At 38.2% G+C, this 23,900-nt stretch overlaps 1 protein-coding gene and 1 long non-coding RNA gene across 15 annotated transcripts in view; one reads left to right on the top strand and one right to left on the bottom strand.

The window, feature by feature from the left end:
• CLASP1 (cytoplasmic linker associated protein 1) overlaps positions 1-8,994 on the top strand; it is a 236,845-nt gene extending 227,851 nt beyond the window's left edge. For all 14 annotated transcript variants that reach the window (XM_087881742.1, XM_087881736.1, XM_087881743.1 and 11 more), the window contains 2 exons: positions 4,422-4,538; positions 6,537-8,994. In XM_087881742.1, coding sequence (XP_087737868.1) covers positions 4,422-4,538; positions 6,537-6,623 — 204 coding nt within the window. In that variant the 3' untranslated portion in view covers positions 6,624-8,994. The remainder of the gene's footprint in view (positions 1-4,421; positions 4,539-6,536) is intronic.
• A 3,072-nt stretch (positions 8,995-12,066) lies between these two features.
• On the bottom strand, positions 12,067-22,846 carry LOC148116562 (uncharacterized). The gene is made up of 2 exons (XR_015731103.1): positions 22,782-22,846; positions 12,067-12,178 (listed from the first exon to the last, which is right to left on the bottom strand). It is a non-coding gene; the product is annotated as an uncharacterized LOC148116562 (long non-coding RNA).
• Positions 22,847-23,900: the final 1,054 nt, after the last annotated feature.

Here is a 23,900-nt window from a genome sequence, read left to right as displayed (position 1 = left end):
TTCAGGCACTTGGCATTTTTTGGGTATTTATGACAATTGCAGTGTCCTGTGGTCACGTGATCACCTTTTGAGACCTTCTGACAAGTAGAGTCAATGGGGAAGCCAGATTCACTTAACAACCGTGTTACTAACTTAACAACTACAGCGATTCACTTAACAACTATGGCAAGAAAAGTCGTAAAATGGAGCAAGACTCACTTAACAACTGTCTTAGCAACAGAAATATTGGTATTAAGTCAAGCACTACCTGTAATGCCTATATCAAGTATGCTAGCAAAGAACAGCTTAGCACTGTGTGTGCTTGTAAAGAGTATGGAAAGGAAAGTGATATCAATGTGAGATTTCTCAGTTATTTCAAAGGATGGGAGGGTGTTTGGCAAGAATGGGTTTTCTCTCTGTGTGTGTGTATGTGTGTTGTGCATTTTCTCTGTATGTATGTGCGTTCTATATGTTTGTGAGGGATTTTAAGTATTTTTCCTGTTTTCTTTTGTGAATTGTAGATTGTAATACAACTGCCTGTTTATTGGATGCTATTTTTCTGGAACATTATGTTTTATTTTTCTATTTTTTTGAACATTACTTTTCTCTAACACTGAGGGCTGGTTCACTTATGCCTTCAGTGGATTGACAAAAAGATTGGATGGGCAGATTGCTTTAAGCTCCTTGGAGAAAGGCAGGATATAAATGCAATACATACATGTATAGTACATGTATAAAATAAAACCAAATAACTACCACATCTTTTGGGTCAGATGTAATGAATGATAACAATGAGAGTGAATTAATATACTAATTATAACAATGAGTTGTTGTTATAATTAGTGATAGCATTAATATTAATATATTGCTAACGCATAATAATATTAATATGCTAATTATAACAATGAGACTGAATTACCATATTTTTCGGAGTATAAGAGGTGAAATAAAAGAGGTGAAAATTTGGGTTGGGTCTTATACACCGAATGTAACCCTGCCCACCCGCGGCCCCCACCCTTTTGAAGCTTTTGGAGGCTGCAAATGCAGCCTCCCTCTCAAGCAGATTTTTTTTTCTTAATTTCCTCCCCCCAAAATAAGGTGTGTCTTATACTCTGGAGAGTCTTATACTCCGAAAAATACGGTAATATTTTAACCGGAGTTTGTTGAACATTGTGATCTGATTCTCACATAATGCAAAGTTGCTACGTGTGATTTAGAAACTACAATGATTGGTTCACACATTAATAGCTAGCTATATGTTTGTTTAAACTTAAATGGCAGCTGTTCATGCCCAATCCTTAGGTTTCAGAAGCAGGTATTGATGCCTTTTTAGAATTTATAGTTCTTGTTCCAAAGGGTATGTAAGGAGAGATTTTACAGCACAAGCTATTAAATGTATGAAGAGTTGTCATTTTGGAGGGCAGAAAAATGATCATTGGTAAAAAAAAATTCTGAGTTCCTTTATTCTATTGTAGATTCCAAAGGCCATTTTTCATGTTTTAAAAATGAAGTACCAATTGGCTTTTACACAGGTTAGCTTGTATTATATAGTTTAGCTCTGAACTACTTCTTCAGTTGTTCTTATTAGTCCTTCCGTGCTCTCTGTGTCAGATCTTTTGACTCAATGTTTTAGGTTGCATGTTTGAAAATCAGTTCATTTTATGTCTTTTAATCATTCAGCATGAAAGGAGCGTGAAATAGCCCATGAGTTTAATGCCTTCTAGATATATTACATAATGGTACATAGTGATTTTGTCCATTTTAGAAGGGTGGCTAACAAAATACTGTACAAGTTACCTCACTGATCTGCCTGGTTTTGCTGAGGAACATGTATTTTGCTTTAGAAAGAAATGAAATTTTTCTGTATGCCCTATGAAGAATATCCTTTGTAAGGTCTCACATAATGCTGAACTTTTCTTTTCACTGAGATACTCACTTACAATGTATACTGCCTGGTTATTTTGGGTGACAGTATTTAATTCTAAGGACACTGAAAGGTGAATATTGTTGAAATGCAGTTTTGCCAAACAGCAAAATAAAGCAGAAGATAAAGCATTCCATCTGGGTAAATCAGCTTGGGGGAGGGGAGGGGGGAGCAGCACCTGAACTTTAAAAAAAAAGGGGGTACTTTTTACTAAGTCCCTTAGCAAAGACTAAAGTCAAACCAAGACCACAAGGATGATGAACGAGTTACACTTTGGCTATGGGACCAGCGTGATTTCCCCCACGCCTCCTTTTTCAGTTGGTTTGTCATAGTTCATGGAATTAATAGAAACCATAAAAACTATGTAAGAAACATGGAGTTGTGTAAGTTAGGGCAGCAAGTCATCTTGTCAAACTGGAATAGGATTTTATGCATTCAGATGTCTAGAAATGTAAAACATGGCTACAGTATTTAACCTCTGCTTCATATGCAAAAAGGAAACCTAATCTGATCTTGTATTATGAATTCTGTTCCCCAGCAAGGGCTGTCCTAATATCAGATAAGAGTGGAAAAAAAACCCCTAAATGTATGGGCTGAAAAACCTTCTCCCAACAGAGGTCACTCTGAGCCCAAGGCATAAGCAAACCATAAGCTCAGCATGCCTCTTTCTGTTTTATTATCTTTTCAAAGAGTGATTTAATAGAATATTTTTACAATTATTATTTAAGGGCTATATACAAGCCAGATGCCTTTTGGTGAAGCTCTGCTTCAACTGAAGGAATATAGCCTTTCTCATAACTTAAATCAGTTGTGGACAACTTACTTTCTGTCATATTACCACATAAAATCTGTCATGAACCAAACCGCTTGCAATTGGTGAAAAAAAAAAAAAAGAGGTTACCATATTCTATTCACTTCTTTTCTCTCCACACAGACTGTCAAGGAAAGGTAGATAACTTTACCAGGGATTTGAACTGATTCATTGTAAAAGTCATATAAAATTACTCCAGAGGGCTGCATAAAACCAAACAATGGGACCATATACTTATGTGTGTGTTTATGTGCTGTATTTTATTTGACAGAGCAGTCTCTTCAAATAGCAAGCAATAGACTTACATGTTGTGATTTCTTCTCCTCCCATACCACAGTTCCTATATTTTACTATAAAATTAAAGCAGGCTAACAGCCTATATGATAAATAGGAAACATTTGCCTATTGATAGCAATGGATCATTTAATCATTTAATTACAAATAAGATTCCAGATAAATTTCTTTCCCAAATACTGCTGAATTAGGTCTGAGATTTGGACTGAACCAATTAATTATTTTGAATCATTAGCTTTTTCAGATATAAATCTAATGACAGGCATGGGCAACTTCATTATATTTTGATCATTCCTAACTGTGATCTGAGCTGGTAAATACAAAAAGAAGAATATTCAAATAGATCCGCTGAGAAAACTAGGGTAGGGAAGAAGATGAAAAGCTAAAAGACAAGTAATCAAACTTAATCAACGGGAACTCAATACATTTAATAACCACAGATTTTGAGTTTGTTTTGGAGAAACAGAATGAAAAACCCATAGAAAAAGTATGGGAACTGTATCTGTTTGAACAGGGCTGAAATATTACTGAACTTAAATATCGCACTTAATATTTGGTCCTAGTACTACTTTAATCTCCATTTTTCTGCCCCTTGGCAGGCCATTCTACTGTTAATATTGTACTTTAAAGGACGCGTTATTACAGCAAAATTACTTAGAATCACAGTTAGCATTTGAGTTTTGAAAACTGCAAGTATAGGAGTTTTTTACAACATAAGGATGGTTTTCCTGGAATTAATTAGCCTCAATGCTTCATTATAAAGCTGAATGAGTTTCTGTTTGTCTGCTAGAAACTAACAGACTACAACTAAAAAATGTTAACCGTCATAAATATGAGTCAGTTACCAAACATTCAAATTTTGATCACATGACCATGGGCAAGTGTGAAAAATGATCTTAAGTCAGTAATGTTTTCAGTAATGTTATAACTTCAAACTGTTTTAAGTGGAGGACTACCTGTATTTAGTGAACGGAGCTCATATGTCACTCCAATCACTACCAACCCTGAGTGGCTTCTGTATTCAAAATATGTAAACAGGATTAAAATAGTAGGCAACCCCATTTCCTATACAGAATACTAATAATATATCTATATCGTCATGCACCAAAACAACACAAATCAAATTAGTGTTCAATCAAACCCAGTTACCCAACCATATATGTGTGTATTTGAAGTATTACATATGTATGTATCAGTAAACCTCGTCACTTTTACTTTTAAACTGCAATAGAGTCTGTTTGCAGTGATGCAATAAATACTCTATACTTCTTTTTAAAAAGCACAGACAGATATGGACAGTGGTACAGCAGTTTTGAGGAGGGTTATATTTAATATATCTCCGGGGGGGGGGGGTTGCCATGTATCCATCTGATTCATCCTTTGAGTTTCATAGAGTTGATGTCTTGCATCTAGGGTTATGACAACACCGAAAGCAGTGTTCGCAAAGCCAGTGTGTTTTGCCTCGTGGCCATCTATTCAGTGATTGGCGAAGAACTGAAGCCTCATCTTGCACAACTGACTGGGAGCAAGGTATGTGCACCACTGCTTCAAACTGTATTCATAGAATGAAGAGGGCAAGTCTTGAAATTGATAACTGAGGTTCTCCTCCAAAATGACATGAAAGAAATGCATATCTCAGTCATTTATTTTAGTGGGTTACTAGTTTTATGAATGGCAAAGTATCTCCTTTACAGATACATCTTTGAATCAGCTAAACAAGTGACTTTGGTTTGTCACACATTGGTAAATTTACATAGAGCACTGTGACTTACCTAAAATAGCAACGAACAATTGAAGAACCAGACTGGGGAAAAAATGTATTTAACTCATTTTTAAATCATAAGAAGCATACTCGGCATTTCTTAAAACCTGAAACCATTGACTTATTTATGTAGGATATTCTACTTCCAAATTTTTTATATATTATCCAAATTTATTTTGATATTTTTAAAAATAATATGTGTTGATCATATTTGGATTTATAAACTGAAATGCTCTGAAGATGTTACCTAGTTTGATAATGAACTGTCTGCAAAAAATAAAAGAGCATCCAAATAATTATGGAACAAAGCAACCTTTATCCAGATTTTTGTCGTTTTGCTCTTTTTTATCAATTGGGTTCCTTTTGTGTTCTTTCAAAGTTTTTTAGAAGGTTGTTAATGGATGATTAAGAGTATCTATTTTTATCCTGTGTTTTCCAATATAATCAAGCACTTGTCAGGATTTTAAAGAAGCCAAATAATAGCTGTTTAAATGAGCCCACGCTAAAATATTACCCAAGCAGAAGGATTAGAATAATATTTTATCCCAGAGAAAATATACAGGAAATCAAAGTTTTTTCATAACTTGCTCCATACATTCAATTAAAATTAGAAGCATATATTAGAACTCTCTAATGCAACATACATTCTTTTAAAATGCCTGCTTTTTTTCTTACTACAAAAACTCATTTTGAATCCAGTGATAAGAACAGCTGAAAATAACATTAAAGCTGAATAGATGTAGAGCTGAACAAATTAAGAATGTAGGATTAGTGATGTGCAAATAACCTTTAGCTGGTTTTAAAAAAATTGTTGTGAAACCTATTTTGAAATTTGGGGACAGACAAGATTCTATTGATGGCAGAAGAAGACAGAGCTCAAAGATTTCTTTCAAAATTTGAAGACCACCCGTTTTTACTTTCCTTTAAAATAATGCCCGCCATAGCAAGAGACAAATTCCTTTGCAGTGCCCAGGACATTCAAAAACAGTACCCAGTATGCCAGGAGATGTGAAAAGGAGAATTGAGAATCAGCATGGGCAATAAGGACCTTGAAAAACATATCTTCTCAGAATACCGACAGGCTCCTTGTTTCCATAGATGTTAGCAAGTAAACAAGGAGCTGGCTACAGTGATGCTCATAAGCGTTAAGTCTGCTGATCCTCAAAGTAATTAAAAACTAAATTAAAACTCATGTTATGAGTGCCAAAGTTTCAAGGAAAGTACCCCTTTCCTTATGTATTTGATTATGTGATACTGATCCTGAATCTACTTACGATGTTCATTCTATAGAAACACCTCGCTCAGGATAGATGTGCTGAAATCTGAGAACACAATTGTAATGGGAATCTGATGGATCAGTTACACTTTTCTTAGCATAAGGAGTATCATAAACAAAAACTAATGAAAGGCATCTGGATTTGATCAGCCTGGCAAACTTTCAGGTTTTTTAACATCAAAAATGAACAGTAGAAGCTAACATATGGATTTCTTATTGGTAATGGCAAAAAAAAAAAAAATTTACAATAAAAAAAATAATTTTACAGTTTTTATCAAGTGTGGAATTCCATCCATCCAAATAATACTGATACTGTTCTACATGCATGAACAATGCAGAATTTCCTTTTTTGGAGAGAGCTACTTCAGTGAGTGTTCCCTCGATTGTGGCAATATACAAATAGTAAAAAATAAATAATAGTGGCCTGCTCTGAAATGAAACAAAATAACTAAAAAATTGTGAACATCTCTCTTCTTTTGTCCTTTTTCAGATGAAGCTCTTGAATTTGTATATAAAGAGAGCGCAGACGACCAACAGCAACAGCAGCTCATCCTCAGATGTTTCTACACACAGTTAATGGAGATATTTGGACATATGTGTAGACATAGAAACAATCAGCTGTGCCTCTCAGAAACCCTCCCCTCATCAGCACGCTCCATCTGCTGATGGAGGCCATGCAAATATTTATTGCAATCAGTATTTTTAGTCCTTTTAAAGCTTTTTATTGTAGGAGATTCTTGGAATTGAATATAAGGGAAGCAAGGCCTGGATTGCAGTTTTCATTAAAAAAAACAAGGTAATAGTGTACTGTGGTTAAATGCATTGCAGTTACATACTGTCTCTGCTAAGATCTGATGTAGTCCCAGAGATACATAACACATTCGTATTTTATCAAACAGATTTCTTTGATATTGATGGAGAGCTTGAATTTATATTAGACTATATTTGTATTATAGTCACACTTTTAACTAGCTATTCTAGTTTCCCCAATTTCTCAAGCATCGTTTTAAAACTGAGCTTAAAAGTTGAAATGAATTTGCATTTGTTTTCAGACATAATCTATACAGGCTATAAAATCAAGCCCTTCAACTAGTTTTTTTTTTTAAATAGAAAAAACCAATAACAATCTCCTGTGTGGCAAAGGTTATGAAAATTCAAGAAATCCCAAGCAAATATGCAACAGTACAATCTATACAGGGCAGTGTGGTTAGTTTTGTAAAACCGATTCAAGAGCTGCCTCTGCATGGACAACTCAGTTTACAATTTCTCCTCGGTGTATTTCAACATATTTTTTTCAAAATGTTTGAAATTGCAAACTACTCTTAATATTGGTTCTAACCTACCTGACACAGCTTTACTGTTTGTTTCTTTGTTTAACAGAGCTCTGTTTTGTTACAGTATTTATGGTATTCCTTCTGTGACAACAGATCTCTGTTAGTGTGCACTGAGACTAGATGCACTGTAATTGCCTGTATACTGGTCAAGATCTAATGTTGCTGTCAGAGAAAAGTGTCTCCTAGGAGATATGTGTGAAATTCTATTTCTGCTGCTTCGATGTTCCATGAGAAAATATTCTTTCCAAAGCTCTGATTGGCTTCCCGGAGCTGCAACTCAGATAACCAGGCCTTCCTTCCTTAATAAAGGACTTCTTTCATTTGTCAACAACGTTCCTTAGTGTGACACTTGTTCTCTTAATTTTCACCTTCACTGATCAGGAGTTCTCCAGACTTTGAGTACTTCAGGAGGATAGCCTCCTCTTCCTCATCTCAATCAGCCTGAATTATTTATAATGGTTTTTCTGCGCCTAACATATCTATCAAATTATTTCCATCTTAAGATGATCATACACATACTTTGATTATTTTTGGCAGTGCTCAAAGGGCTAGCTTAATCTGCAACAATTTGCTTTCTTTTAAAGCTGTACAACTGGGGAATGTAAGATGTATTTAAATGCTCTGGGCAAAAGGATTCTTTAGCTACTACTCTGTCCATGCTGATGGAAGTAGATCTGCATGTTGCTGGCACACAAAAAGCAAGAGCTAAAATACAGAGGGCTCCCTCTTTTCCCCAGCACTGTCCAAGTGTGCTCAGTTGCTTTGACTCTTGCTGCCTTCTTAGGGCTTTAAACCTTTTGAGAAAAAACAATGTGATTTCCTTCAGGGTCTTCTCCATTGATCCATTCCCCTTCCCTTTTCAGGCCATTATATCTGAAAATTCACACAGATCAACCTGCCTGATACTGATTTGCTTAGATGGGGATGCCTCTGTTCTCACAGGGCATATCAGTGTATCCAGGGCAGGAATATACAAATCCGTGCAATCCCTTTCACCGTCTAAATCCTGTCCATTCCTTAAAGTAGTGCTGAATTATCTGAGGCATGTGGCTTTCCTTTGAAAAGGTACACTATGTGTGCTTGCTGGATTACAATACAACACAAGACTTTTCTATCACCTCCTGTTAGCTCTCGGTAACCTGTCTACGTAATGTACCATGCAACCTTGTCACATAAATCTTCTTTCTACCACCCTCTCAACCCCTTCATTTATCAAGTGTAATGGTTCACATTAAAGGACAACAAAGAAATATTTGTAGAATGCAGAAAACGTTTGCTAACAATAATAATGTTATAAATGGGAAGGGCAGGGTGACAAAGCTTATCAAACCAGTCAGCCATCAGAAAAAGTTTCTTGGCACAGTGTTCATGCGCATGTATTTAATTTTGATTTTGGGTTGGTTGTTTTATTTTCTTTCATTTTTTGCGCTTTGTCATGTTACATCCATATCTGTATTTATATCTTATTTGTTTCACTTTTGAGTGTATCATGGCAAATGTACAGATGTTTTTATGTTAACATTTACATGATAGAATTTGCTAAAAAAAAATAATAATAAAACTTTCTGAGTTTGCCCTAGAATAAAAGAAAATAAATTTAAGTCCTTATGGGAACTTCTTTGCACTACTTCTTTGCATTCCCCTTAATGATGAAAAAGAACCTTTAAGACAATGTTGATGAAATGCTTGTGCCAAACATAATTGCTTAACCTCCAAATTACATTTGAAGCACATGTGCACACTCTTAAATCTATGCAGGGTTTCAGAAAACAGCTGTGTGTTTGAGATCAGGTGTCTGGTCAGGGAACATGACTATGGCATAAAAGATGCATCAGAAAGCAGTTCTACATAATGCCAATCCAAATGATCATTTTATAGGGAAAATGAAGTGTAGAAATTACATGTTACATTATACACCTAGAGTGCTATATTAACATGCTATGAATTGGATCTGCCGTCACAATCACCAAATTCCCTCCATATTCTTTATCACGTTGGATGCATTTTCCTTGCACAGAATTCTTAACTTGCAGATTTCAAAGAGTCTCTTCCTAGAACAATTCCACCTAAGATACTTCATTGTATGTTTGCACCTATGTGATGACTTATGATCTTTGTGTAATCCAGACACAATTCTCTTCTTTTGTTTAAACAGTTGAGTTTGTGTTTGTGTGTAAGTACATAGCTGCAAAACATTTGATACAACCTCTGTGTTGGTTTACCACTTCTACAATCACAAATACTAAATCAGATACATAGAAATTCCATCTTTTTTGAAAGAACTGAATGAGTACCTAAGTGCAGGGTGTCAACTCAGTTAAAACATAGTAATGGGCACCCAAGTCTCTTCTACAAAGGAATTAATCAATTCTTAGTTTTTGTAATACCTGAATCTTGCAATAAAGACAAGTAGCAGGAATTAAAAAGCCTTAACAAACACATTGACAAAACAAGTATTGAGAATCACTAAAAAAGTCTACCCACAACACATTTGTGCAATACAGAAGGTTATTTCTTTTTCAGACCCATACAGAAAACTAAAGTTAAGAATAAAGGATATAATTGGGGATTGGTAATACATTTGTTAAGGATTCTAATTAATACTGCTCCCATCCACATAGGTTTTTACATCACATCTCACTCTGAAATAATTTGCATCATAAGGCCTATATACTGTATGTTTGGTAAATATTACTAAATATTAGTGCCAAGGGAATAAAATGGATGAGCTTTTAGCAAATCTCTGTTTCTATGTATGCATTAATGCAAATGGAAATGATGAGATTCTCTGCATACAGGTTGCGACCATTCATTGAACAGTGTTGTTCAAAATGACAACAGTGCTGAATGAATGGACTTAACTACCATCTGTACCTGAAGTTACAGCTGTTGCAGAACTCCATGGTCACATGACCAAAATTTGGACATTTGACAACCCACTACAGTTACAACTACAGGGATGCTTCAACTTCCCCTATCTGCACCACCACCACCCCCAGCTATGCCCTTTTGGCCCACTGCCCCAGCTGACCTTCGCCATTTTTTTGCTCTGACTGTAGACCCAGTTGGGACGGGGCTTCAGCTATGAAAAAATAAAAGCCAAAAGCAGCCCCAGAGCTATGGTGCTAAAATGCCCCTTTGTGCTACCTCTTTGCTGCAAAATAAAAAAGTGGGGAGGGCAAGGATTTGCAGGATATGCTTCCAGGGGTGAGAAGTTGCAGGAGAGTGCAAAGGGGTCTTGGGGGTACAATGTACCTTACAAGTTTCTTGCAAAGGAGCATTTTGGCACCCGGCTCTGGAGCTGCTTTTGGCTTCCCCCTGCCAGCAATTGAAGCTCAGCCTGGCCCTGTCCAGGACTGAGGAAAAGGGACTTTATGATGGCACTGTGACTCTGAAAGTGCTTTTTGCTTTTGAATTGTATTTATTTATTTATTTAGCAGCCTGGCCAGGCACATCTCATCAGCATTGGGAACAAAAAGACAGTAACCCTCAGCTCTGGGCAGCAGATTGTAGAAGTAAAGACGAATACAGTTCCCTGGTTCGTGACAAGCAGTCCCAGAGCTGCACACACATTTTTTGTTACTATTATTTTGGGAATCTGTAAATATGTACATAGTGACCAGGAACAGAGTCTTGCTTTAAGTCCCAAGTGGGTGGTATCAAAGGAAACATACTTGATTGCATTGGCTTGACATCCTATGACACACCAGTTTTTTTCTGAAATAAGATTCATTGGTTCCTTTTATGTGCCCCAAATATTCACGAGTTTGGATCTAAGAGTACTTTGTCTTTAAGAGTACTTTGGAATTAGAAGCCTTCAAGAACGTTTTTGTCCCACTAGGGTATTTTGTTGAGCTTATGCTGTATATAACATGACAACAATTTGATTGCAGAGTGCTTTACAATAATATAAAACAGCTGTAAAATAAATTAACAACTATTAGCCTACTGTTTCATTGTGCTCTTAATTAAAAGCAACCAGCTCCTCCAAAGAATTGTAATGTATTACTGCAAGGGTTTAACCTGTCTTAGTGATAATTAAGAACGTTTATTTAACTCTCTTTTGGGCAAGACTTTGAAGATATGCCTGAAAATGTATCACTTCTCCCCACCCCACCAACTGTAAACATCAGAAAGAGGGATACAAATGTAGACTGTACAAATGTAGAGAAATTTCAGGTGAAAAATGAATGGATAATAATAGGAAATCAGGTTAAGACCAAATAGATAAAAAATAAAAACCTGTCCAGAAACACAACCAATTCTACTGTAATCTCTAAAGAGAAAGTTGACCCTTAAAATATTCCAAACACTGCACTTGATCATTTGAAGCCTAAACAATGAAAGGTAAGGAGCCACCAATATAGACACTTCCCAGAATATTTAGTCCTCTAATGTCTTCCCAGAATATTTAGTCCTCTAATCTCATTAACAGCTTCATTTACCTAATGTAAATGAGAAGGATAAGTAAGAACTAAATGTTATCAGACATTTACCAGAGTTATGTGGAAGACACATATGCTTTAGTACAGGGGTCCCCAAACCCTGGTCCGTGGCGCAGCAGTGGCAGCAGTCCGTGGCATGCCAGAAACTCGGCTACACAAACAAGCAAAGCCCCATCCATGTGATGCAGACAGCACATGAAACCACACCCATCCAGTCCACAGAAAAATGTCTCCATGGAGCCAGTCCCTGGTGCCCAAAAGATTGAGGGGCACTGCTTTATTGTTTATGCATTGTTTGACATTTCCATCTCTTCTAGCCACGTAATACAGATCTTGATCAGAGGTTTCCTACTCTGTGGAAAGAAGGAGAATCACAGTTGACACTGCATTATATGTAGGGTAAACCAGGGTCCTCAAACCAGGGCCATTACCGGGCCTTGAGCCTTTCAGAATCAGGTCGCAGAAATGGTGGGCGAGTGCACGTGCATCCCCACTCACGTGATCAGTGGGCAAACGTGTGCACTTGCGCACTGCACACGGAATAATCCCCTTTCCCCCACTGGTCTGCAAAGCAACCTAGCATATCTGAGACAAGATCAGGCCAAAATATAGATTGTAGTGGGTTGGATATTGGCTATTTCAATGAGGATCACAAGAAAGTATATGTTGGACCAAATCAATCACACTTCATCTGCTTACTATAATTTAAGAACGGCAAACAGGAAACAGTTTGCAATAATACAAATGCCTTTACTACAGCAACTGAAAGCCATCACACAAAACAAGACCATGTAATGCTCTGAATACACACGCAGACATTTACAAGAACACATATATATCTTTTTATGGGGATGGGATACGTCCTCTTATTTAAAAAAAAACTGCCAAGGGTGTTTCTCATCTTGATTTGTAGCAGTGCTAAAGCAAATACGTAGAGACATAGTACCCAAAGTATCTTGATGTGATTTGTCTGGACTGGGTCAGATCGGTTTTTAGCCCTGAAGCATTACAGAAAGCTCTGAAGTTTCCTGCATTGCAAATTGCATGTTAGGCAAAGTTGACAGAAATGCAAATTTTGAATGCATGTGTTTCAATCCCCTTTACATTCCATTCAGTCAAGAGACTCTTCTAAAAAGCCTAAAGAAAATGGAGGGGTTATTTATTTATTTATTTAATAGATTTGGGGAGATAGTACTTCACTATACACATATGTCAACCAATACAGTTTTTCGTCTTAGAATTATCCAGCCTTCTGTAATTGGGTAACCCCTCCAGAAGTTTTAAATATCAGTTCACAGAATTCCCAAGTGGGAATTATGGCGGTTTGGTCCAAAACATCTAAAAGGCATCAGGTTGGGGAAGGCTAGATTAAAGAAATGACAGGTTTTTGGACATAATGCGGTAGTGTACCATTTACTTCAATAAGCTGACCCAATTTTAAAATGACATTAGATTCTATCATAATAATCTTTTTTTAAAATCTAACTGGATCTAGAAAGGTCAGTGATTCAAATCCCTAGTATAGGTCTGCCTGAGCAAGGGGTTGGACTAGATGACCTCCAAGGTCCCTTCCAGCTCTGTTACCTGTTACCTTGGCAACTTTTCCAAGTATGTTATCCACTGTTCTTACCTCAAGTAGTATAACCATAGCTTTCACAGATAGTTTTACAGAACAAAATTATCTGACTTTCATGTTTCAATTGAGCCAATTATCTTGGGATGAATTTCCTATGAAACTATGGTGGAAAAATACTTAAACATAAAAAAAATTTTATAATTTAAAACACAGGTGAGCAACTGGCTTTTTTTTTCTGGATTTCAAAGTCCTCTTGCATCATTAATGTTGAAAAATACTTCTCAGTTACTCCCATCGTAGGTGATAGTTGAAAACTATAGTGTAAGCTTTAAAGCAGACATTTCAGTTAAAAAAAGACAAGAGAATTCCCAAGCTTTTAAAAAGTAAGCCCTGGCCATATTCCATTTGAACAAAACTGTGCCTGGTGACACAGGAACAATCAAGACACTGAGCCATGTTGTACTGTTCTTATTATGCTATTTTATGCCAGGAACTCTTCGATTAATGTCATGTGGCTCAGATTCATTTACTGTCTGATCAATTGAAATTTGTGTCAATGAATGGAGCTAGGTACTCCACTTGTCTGTACTACACGCCATAGTATATCAATAAGCAGCAATAAGTATCAATTAGTTTGCTATTCATAGGTTTTGCAGATTTTTATATTGTTCACACGCAGTACTCAATATTGGGATTTGTATGTTTTAATTTTGAATTTTATTTGAACTGCTCTATGACTAATAAATTCAACTAAACTGAGCTCTGTGTATCTAGGATGTGATGATACTTTGACCTCAGCTTAGCAAAATGTTAAGTGTGGCTCTTGGCTGGGAAAAGTTTCCTGATTATGGTAGGAGTACCAGTATAAAATAAATACAAATAACATTTTAAAAGCTATTTTGAAAAAAACCCAATAAAATTACCCTGTTTCCCCAAAAATAAGACATCCCCTGATAATAAGCCCAATTGGGCTTTTGAGCGCATGCGCTAAAGTAAGCCTCCCCCCAAAATAATAAGATCTCCCTGAAAATAAGGTCAAGCACTTATTTCGGGGTTCAAAAAAATATAAGACAGGGTCTTATTTTCGGGGAAACAAGGTAGAAAAAAAGGTTCTACTAACTTATGAGCCACACTGCGTAAGTCTCCCCTGAGTTTAAAGAAAAAACCTCCTACGGCATCTGGAGCAGTTTAGCATCAGGAAAGAAGAGGATTGGATACACTATTCCCTATTTTAATACTGCCTGCCTTCAACATCTGTCTTTACTTGGTTACACACAAATACCTACTTGCAGTTGGTTGCTATGCTTAGCCTTACAGCAGTTTAATCAGTTTGGCAAAAATAAACAAAGGATGGCAGTTTCCAAATGAATATTTGACAGAGACATGTCCAACGTGAAATCTTGCTTGAAGGGTGTTTTTAAATCCCCTGTAAAAAATTAGTATGCCTCAACCTGTCTGAAAGTAGAGCTCAGTTCCACAATTAATACCTTGCTTAAAAAATGGTTGCCTTATGATGCACTGGTTCTTCCAGTTAAATGTCATGATGAGAGTTTCAGTAATATATAGATTAGAGTGCTTGATCAGCTTTGACCCAATTGAAAGGGAGTTCCTTCTTCTGCAGTTAACTGCTGAAGGTAGCTTGCAACAAAATAAAACACTCCAGTCCAAATAGTATTTTAGAAGTGGATCACAGAAGTGTGCCCTGACATTGCTGGAAATTAATAGAGGGTGATGTTGTCCATTTTTGCCCTCTGGAAAAGATGCCCTGCCTGTCCTGGTGACAGAGAAACTGGATAGTAGTCACTATTCCAATGAAATCACTCTACCAGTGGTCCAAGGACCATAGAACACCAAGACCATACACCATGCAAGAACAACTGGATTAAAGCCCTATCATTTTGAAAACACAGAATCTTATCCACTTTTCTAATGAAATGATTAGCATCTCCCAAGGCTTCATGACTTTAGCTTCCCTCCGTTTTAACTAGGTAGGCAGCAGTTGCCATAGCAGGAGCACTGCTACCACAGTTTTGAGCTATATTTCCAGTGGTGCTATTTAGCTGGTTCTACCGGTTCGGGCAAATCGGTAGCGGCAGTTGCTGGAGGCTCCACCCCCCCCATCCAGATGTCATCTCGTCCCATTTTTGATGCTCTGTGTGCGCTCCCATTTGCGAACAGGTAGTAAAGGTAAGTGAATACCATCCCTGTATATTTTGTATTTCTGGGCATTGTTTATGGCCTTTGAAATAGAGAAACTTGCTTCTTTTTCTCCAGCAACATTTCTTGGAGGTCTCGATATGAAAACAAGTCTGCTACCTAGGTTTTGGTTTCCATAACAGAATTGATTGGGAAGAACACATTTGACTATATATAAGACTGAGTTTTATTTGGGTTTAAATTTAGATCTTGGCTCCATCAATTGGTATCTTTTAGATGTTTTCGCAATCTATTAACATTCTCATTGACAAATTCAGTGCGTTCTTACAAACAGGTTTAATAAGTTACAGAAATCCTTGGAATCCAAATGAACAAAAGTGAGAGATTTGTTTGGGTTCCAGAAGTTTGATTCCGGGGCTCAAAGAATCTATTGAAAAAAATATATACAAAAAACCTCTCCTTCAACTATCAACAGATTAAGAAGAAACTCAGGCAAATATTAATTTAGAGTAGAATTCAGAAAAGTTGGGGTAGAGCAACAGAAGATTCACTGGGCTTTGGATAGCACTTTCTCATCCCCAATTTTTGAGAGAACAAATTGAGTGTTTATAGACCATTCACTAACATGTATGCAGATTAAAAATCTTCCTTCTGCATTGGGAAATCTCTAGGCCACAGAAGTGGTGATGGCTGTATATTTCCTGGAACTATATTATTCCTTATCTCATCTTTATCTTTGAAGTTACGGCAGTAGCAAATGTTACCTTGTGTATTTACGTAAGTCTGTAGGTATGTCTCTCTCTCTCTCTGTGTGTGTGTGTCTGTGTGTGTGTCTGTCTCTCTGTCTCTCTCTGTGTGTGTGTTTATGTGTGTGTGTGTGTAAAGGGGAATTTCCATCTTCCTCAAAAGATATTTCCTCTTGGAACGTTGCATGTACTTCATGAGGGCCACTAATAATTTTCAAAAGCTAATCTTTACTTAAATCTAGTATAAAGATCAAGACAGATTAGACATTTCAGCTAATGCCATCAGCTTAGTTTTTCTGATGATGTGATTTCACACATCACTGCCTTAAATAAACCTCACATGAATAGTAGTACATTATGGGGGAAAGTATCTTAAAAAGACATCCGCATTTTCCTATACAATATTGTCTTTTCTCTTGAAAAAGACAATTTTATAAAAGGATATAGCGTTGGTATATGACACCAGAAAAACTATTCAAATTTATGTTGAAAATATGGAAAACATGAAAGGTCATTTTATCATGTTTGTTGGATTTGTAAAAAAAAGAGAGAGAGATAATTTTCAGTTCAAATACATATAATAATGTGAACAACTTTAAAGATTAAATGGAAACCAGAACTTTTCTTGCTGGGACTAATGAACAGACAAACAAAAAAGATTTTTGAAAGATTATTTTTGAACATGGTAACTGCAGTGAGATTATCACTTATGCAAAGATAGAAAGCCTGTTAAATTCTCATAATGGAGGAAGGATTGGTAAAGATGACAGAATATGCAGAGATGGTAAAATTGGCCTGTTTGATTAGGGAAACAGCATTGTCTAGTGACTGGAAACCCTTTGTGGGCTTTTTGCTGAAAATGGAAAAAAAATGAACGTGGAATTTATAGGTTTGATGATAATCAATATGGTAGAGTATGGAAAGAAGGCAGCCATGCTATAACCTTAGAGACAGAGTATAAAATATAAATTCATTTATAACCAATCTATATCTTTATATCCTTTAAATACCACTTTATAATGCCTTGGTAAGAGCACATTTGGAATATTGCATTCAGTTTTGGTTGCCACAATGTAAAAAAGATATTGAGACTCTAGAAAGAGTGCAGAGAAGAGCAAGAAAGATGATTAGGGGACTCAAAGATAAAACATGAAGAACAGTTGCAGGAACTGCATATGTCTAGTTTAATGAAGAGAAGGACTAGGGGAGACATGATAGTAGTGTTCCAATATCTTAAGTGTTGCCACAAAGAAGAGGGAGTCAAACTATTCTTCAAAGCATCTGAGAGTAGAACAAGAAGCAATGGGTGGAAACTAATCAAGAAGAGAAGCAATTTAGAACTAAGGAGAAATTTCCTGACAGTTAGAATATTAATAAGTGGGACAACTTGCCTGCAGAAGTTGTGAATGCTCCAACACTGGAAATTTTTAAGAAGATGTTGGATAACCTTTTGTCTGAAGTGATGTAGGCTTTCCTGCCTGGGCAGGGGGTTGGACTAGAAGACCTCCAAGGTCCCTTCCAACTCTGTTATTCTATTCTATTCTAAATCTTTATTTTTCTTTCTTTTCTGTCTCTTTTATTTCTTATCACTTTTTTACTTTATTTTTCTTTTACTTTTCCTTCTTTTACATTTGTATTATTTTTATTCTGTGAAAAATTAATTAAAAAGAAAAAGGAATATTCAAAACAGTTATCAGGTATGACCTCTTCCACCTACTGTGATGGTGAAAACTGCACCTAATGAAAGATTGCTATTTATACAGTTAGATAAGGGTAAAAGACTCATGGGACCAGCCTTCTTTAAATACTGCTGTATTCTGATTTTCCAGCTGACAAAGGCCATATACAAATTTTATGCAATACTTCATCTTCTTTCCAAACATATACCAAGAATTGGTAATTTATTGTCCCAAGGCTCTTTTCTTTTTCTTTTTCTTTCTTTTTTTGCAGCTAGCAGAGCCTCCCAGATCCTGATTGCTGATCTGCGGTGAGATAAAGAAAGATCTGAAAATTGTAACATATATTCTAAAATAAGCTTGATTTTTTTATCACAAAATATCCTGATGATGCCCAAATGCAGAATGTGGCCCTGGCCATTTTATACAACTGTTCTGCAGTTCCTGAGCATACGCCACATATTAAATGAATGCCTTGCTTATCAAAAGTTAACACATCCTTACATTGCCTTTACAATGTGCATTAAAGATGAAATTTAAATATGGGACTTTCTCCAATAGGAATTAAAACTATACTCTATTATGGAGATGTAGGTAAAAAAAGGGTGTGGGAAGGGATGGTAAACATGTATTATCTTTCTAGACATTTGGGCCATGAACATTCTTTTGTACAGAAGACCTTGCTTAATTATTTCATTGCTACAAGATTTCACTTCTCTCTTTCCTTTCTCCTATCTAGTTTCATTCTAATCAGCTCTGGCTGCTGACATATTACATTTTTCTGAAGCATCCCAATAATGAAAGCACCACATATTAATATTCACAGTATTAATATTATTGATGAAATGGTAAATTAAACACTGGGAATGTGAAAGGTCAATTAAACTTGCAAACGGAAAACATTAAAAGCAGCGCAAACCAGAATGACTTAAGGATGGTCAGAAGGATTAAGGGTTGGGAAACAGGCTGTTTACAAATATATCTGCAGGCAAAAGAACGCTAAAGAGAAAGTAGTAATGAGTAATTAGTGAGGAAAGGTTGACTTACAAGCACCTGAGATAATGAACTCCCTTAAAATCCAGTTTTAACAAGAAAATTTGAAAGAGAACAGGATTTGGATCAATTAAGTGGTAACAAAAATACTGCAAAAATAGAAAACACAAAAGTGTCTATAAGTTACTCTAGTAACTAGTAGATTTTTCTGTGTTTACTTAAAAGTAAGCTTGAGTTCAGAGAAGATTATGCTCAGTTAGTACTCCCATTGTTCCAGTGGTGTAGTTTTATACTTCTAGATTCTGGCCATGATGGTCTTAACAAGATATCCCATCATCATGGCAATATGTATTTCAAAAGCAATTTTATTACGTAGTCATAGACCTATTATAAAATACTGATATAGGTAGCATTTCCTTTATCAGGCAAGGTACGTAGTTGTTTGATTTTTAAAGAATGTGGTAAATCAGCCTTGTTGTTGTATGGAACCCTGATCTTACACTTTATGACTCTGTGATGGTAACTAAGGAGGAATTCAGGGAAGCTCTACTGAAATGTTTTTTTCTATTACTACGACAATAAAATTATCTCCTGGAAATTTAGCTTAGAAAGGGGACCATTCGAAGTAACTGAAGTTGATTCCTTCAAAATACCTCTTTCTGCAAAGCTCATTAAAAGGAATCTCAAAGTTGTTTATAGTTTATACAAATGTGCAGTTGCTTCCTTAAGGTATTGTTTGGATTTCAAATCTATATACTACTAAAACTCTCCTATCTTCCAGTTTGGAATGTTGGCTGAATGCATGTTTCTCATCTCTCTCTTGGTTAGCACGTTTTCAAACTCTCGAATTACTGGAGCGTTTCATCAAATTAAATGTAATGAATACATCAAAAATCCAGAACCCATTACTCCCATGAGTTTGAAATTTAGCAAAGCTGTGTTGGAGAGGCAATCACGAGATTGTCATTACCAATGATCCCTGCCAGCTTCCTACAAGGAAACTCAGTGGGGAAGCCAGCAGGAAGTCAGAAGTCACTGCCACTCCCACTGCTTCCCCCCCCCACCCATCCTTGGTCATTTTGTTTCTCTGTTTAAGTAAGGAAATACCTTCATATGATAACTGTTCAAACTAGTTTAGTCAAATGATGTCTCCTTGAGGAGAGGATTTACCACTGCCGCCTTAAGAGCCGGTGGGAGCGCCTCTTCCTCAAGGAAGAATAACTACTACCCAGACCCAATCATACTTCTTCTCTAAGCAGTCTTAACCAGCAGGAAAGGCACAGATCTAACACAGAAGTGGCTGAATTAGTAGCTGCAAGGTCCACTTCCTCAGGTTCAATGGGATCAAACTCCCCTCGGGCGGCTCAGCCCACGTAACTTCCATTGATCCTGCCCCAAGGTTGGACTCCAACATAAAGTGAATAAAAGCAAATTTATCTGCTAGATGTACAGCATATTTCTCACAGCGACCCTGTAAATGACTCTCAATATTATCCCCTCCGAAGAGAGACAGAGTCACCCAAAACAGGGCTGCTGGGAGACTTATCTGCAGATACAGTAAGGACAGAGAAATAGTTACGTTTTGCAGCTATAATCACCACAAGGTAAGCTATAACAGCAGCTCTAGCTCATGCCGGATTGTCTTCACTTCCCATTGTTTGCTAGTGGTGTTCTAGGCATCTCTTAGCCCTCTTTAGTTTCCTCAGCCCTTCCTTCTACTATAGGGAGTTATGGCAACTGTGGGCACGGAGAGGCCATTCTTCTGCAATTTTGTCCAAAGCTGTGATTATTCTTCCATTCCAAGTGACCACCAAGGCTTTGCCAGACTGAGTAGACTTTCCAGAAAAATGACAAGCTCTTTCTGGAACCCAGTTGGGTCCATCTGTCACCTGGAGTGGGCTGATCTAATAGACCCAGCCTCCCAGGGGTAAGGGTTTCCAATTTATTTTATTTATTTATTTTATTCAATTTGTATACCGCCCTTCTCCTAGTGGACTCAGGGCGGTGCACAGCCAGAACTAAAACACATACCAATACAAAATTTAAAATTATTAAAAGAATTACATAACTGGCCCAAATTTAAAACAATTCAATTAAAACCCAATGACAATTTAAAAACTAAAAAACTAAAAAAGACTAAAAAAGGGGGAGGGGGTTCACACTAGCCCTGCTTGATGGAAAAGAAAAGTTTTCAGGGCACGGCGAAAGGCCCGGAGATCTTCGTATCTCCGGAGGCAAATTGTTCCAGAGGGCAGGAGCTGCCACAGAGAAGGCCCTCCCCCTGGGGGTCGCCAGCCGACATTGCCTGGCTGACGGCACCCTGAGGAGTCCCTCTCTGTGGGAGCGTACTGGTTGGTGGGAGGCTATCAGCGGCAGAAGGCGGTCCCGCAAATACCCAGGTCCTATGCCATGGAGCGCTTTAAAGTGTACCCGGAAGACCACTGGAAGCCAATGCAGCTCACGCAGGAGAGGTGTCACATGGGAGCACCCCCTCGCTCCCATAATCCCCCGCGCAGCCGCATTCTGCACCAGTTGGAGCCTCCGGGTGGTCCTCAAGGGGAGCCCCATGTAGAGATCATTGCAGTAGTCCAGGCGGGAAGTGACGAGCGCCTGAGTGATTGTGCATAAGGAATCCTGATCCAGAAAGGGATGCAACTGGCGAATCAGGCAGACCTGATAAAAAGCCCCCTTGGCCACGGCCGTCATATGCTCTTCTAAAGACAGCCGTGCATCCAGGAGGACGCCCAAGTTGCGAGCCCTGTCTGTGGGGGCCAATAACTCGCCCCCAATAGCCAGTGATGGCACCAGCTGGCTATATCAGGATGCCGGAAGCCACAGCCACTCGGTCTTGGAAGGGTTGAGTCGAAGCCTGTTATTCCCCATCCAGATCCACACGGCCTCTAGGCACTGGGACACCACTTCAAGGGCATCATTGGGATGGCCTGGGGTGGAGATGTACAGCTGAGTGTCATCAGCGTACTGATGGAACTCCACCCCAAAGCCACGGATGATCTCACCCAGCGGTTTCACATAAATGTTGAACAGAAGGGGTGAGAGGACCAACCCCTGAGGCACCCCACAAACAAGGGGTCGACCTCTGCCCCCTGCCAACACTGACTGCGACCGGTTGGAGAGATAGGAAGAGAACCACCGCAGAACAGTTCCCCCCACTCCCAACCCCTCTAACCGGCGCAGCAGGATACCATGGTCGATGGTATCAAAAGCCGCTGAGAGATCTAACAGGACCAGGATAGAGGAGCAACCCCTATCCCGAACCCTCCAGAGATCATCCACCAACGTGACCAATGCCGTTTCCGTGCTGTGCCCAGGCCTGAAGCCGGACTGGAGCAGATCCAGATAGACAGCTTCATCCAGGTACCCAGGAAGCTGTCGCGCCACCACACTCTCAACAACCTTCGCCAAGAAGGGAAGGTTGGAGACCGGACAATAGTTAGCCAAAACAGCCAGATCCAGAGCAGGCTTCTTGAGAAGGGGCCTCACCACCGCCTCTTTCAAGGCAGATGGCAGGACATCCTCACTCAAAGAAGCATTGATAATCCCCTGGAGCCAGCCTCGCGTAACCTCCCAGGAGGCCAGCACCAACCAGGAGGGACACAGGTCCAATAAACATGTGTTCGCGTTCAGCCACCTCAGTATCCTGTCCACGTCCTCAGGAGCAACAGGGTCGAACTCCTCCCAAATGACAGTCTCAAGACCGCCACCCATCATTCCGTCTGTACCTACCCAGTCAGAGACCAAGCCTTCCCGAATCTGAGTTATTTTATCGTGCAATGAACTGGAGACTCACCATGGGGTGTTCTGATCATGACAGGAAAGAAATCAATATCTTCTCCAAATCCAGAGCATCTTGCCGCTGTTGTAACAGAAAAACCAGGTCAAGCATATGAGAACTATTATGAATGTGGCCCTGGATGACTCGGGACAGGTCCATGCTGGCCATGAACTTCCAAGCTGCCTCAGACCCTATGCCTAGGGAAGGCAAGTTAAGATTCCCCAAGATCATAAGCCTGGGTGGATTTCCCCAGGAAATCTACCACCAACCAAGCCAGAGTCAAGAAGCTCAGTCAGGGAGGTTGCTGCACAGCAGAGAGGCTAGTACAACAGCAACAGTCCCCACTGAACCCTCTTGGTGCCCAACTGAACAAATAGGAATTTGCACTCAACAATCTGATGGGCAGGACTCCTGGATGCTCCCAAGTATCTCTGATCCTGTACCCTGAGATCTTTGCTGGTGCCACACTTGACTTTGAGAGTTTTTGAAAGGGAATTTAGCTGGTCTGAAAAGAGACTGATTCCAACAGGTTACTTAGAGAATCTAATGCAGGTTCATTAACAGATCTATTTTTTCCAATTCAATTGCATTCTTAATTGAATATGAGAAAAACAGAAACTGCTAACAATCTGTTATTAAAAGGAAACTAAACCATGTAGCATTCTCTCTAGATTTTGCAAAGCAAAATGCTTAACTGTCTTAAGTCAATGAAGATTCTCAGTCATCCAGGTAGAGTAGTCTGGAAGTTGAGTCAACAAAATATTTCAAACCAACAAGGAGAGAAGTACAGTTGCCATGACTCAACTTACTTCCCTCAGTAAAGATAAGCAAATAAAGCTCTGTTTATGTACAAATCTGCCTCTGTTGGTGCCAGTCAAAATTTAATTGTGATTATTAAGCCATTTACAACACTTTAACCTACATTTTTATTTTAAAGTATTTTTATACATGTAAAGGGTTATGCACATATTAACACGTCTGTGTCCTAAATGTCCATCTTCTGAATTAAAACAGTGGAGAAAAGTACTTCAGTATAAGTATTTTCAATAGAGGTTTGTTCACCACAGTCTTTTTTCTTTCTTTTCTAAGTCATCTGAAGCTTCAAAGAGTTAAGCTACCATTGACATGCCCGAA

Source organism: Pantherophis guttatus, chromosome 1, assembly GCF_059756535.1.
Source record: "Pantherophis guttatus breed Tessera chromosome 1, ASM5975653v1, whole genome shotgun sequence".
NCBI lineage: Eukaryota > Metazoa > Chordata > Lepidosauria > Squamata > Colubridae > Pantherophis > Pantherophis guttatus.
Note: the sequence above shows the minus strand (reverse complement) of the source record. Positions and strands in the feature narration are given on the sequence as shown.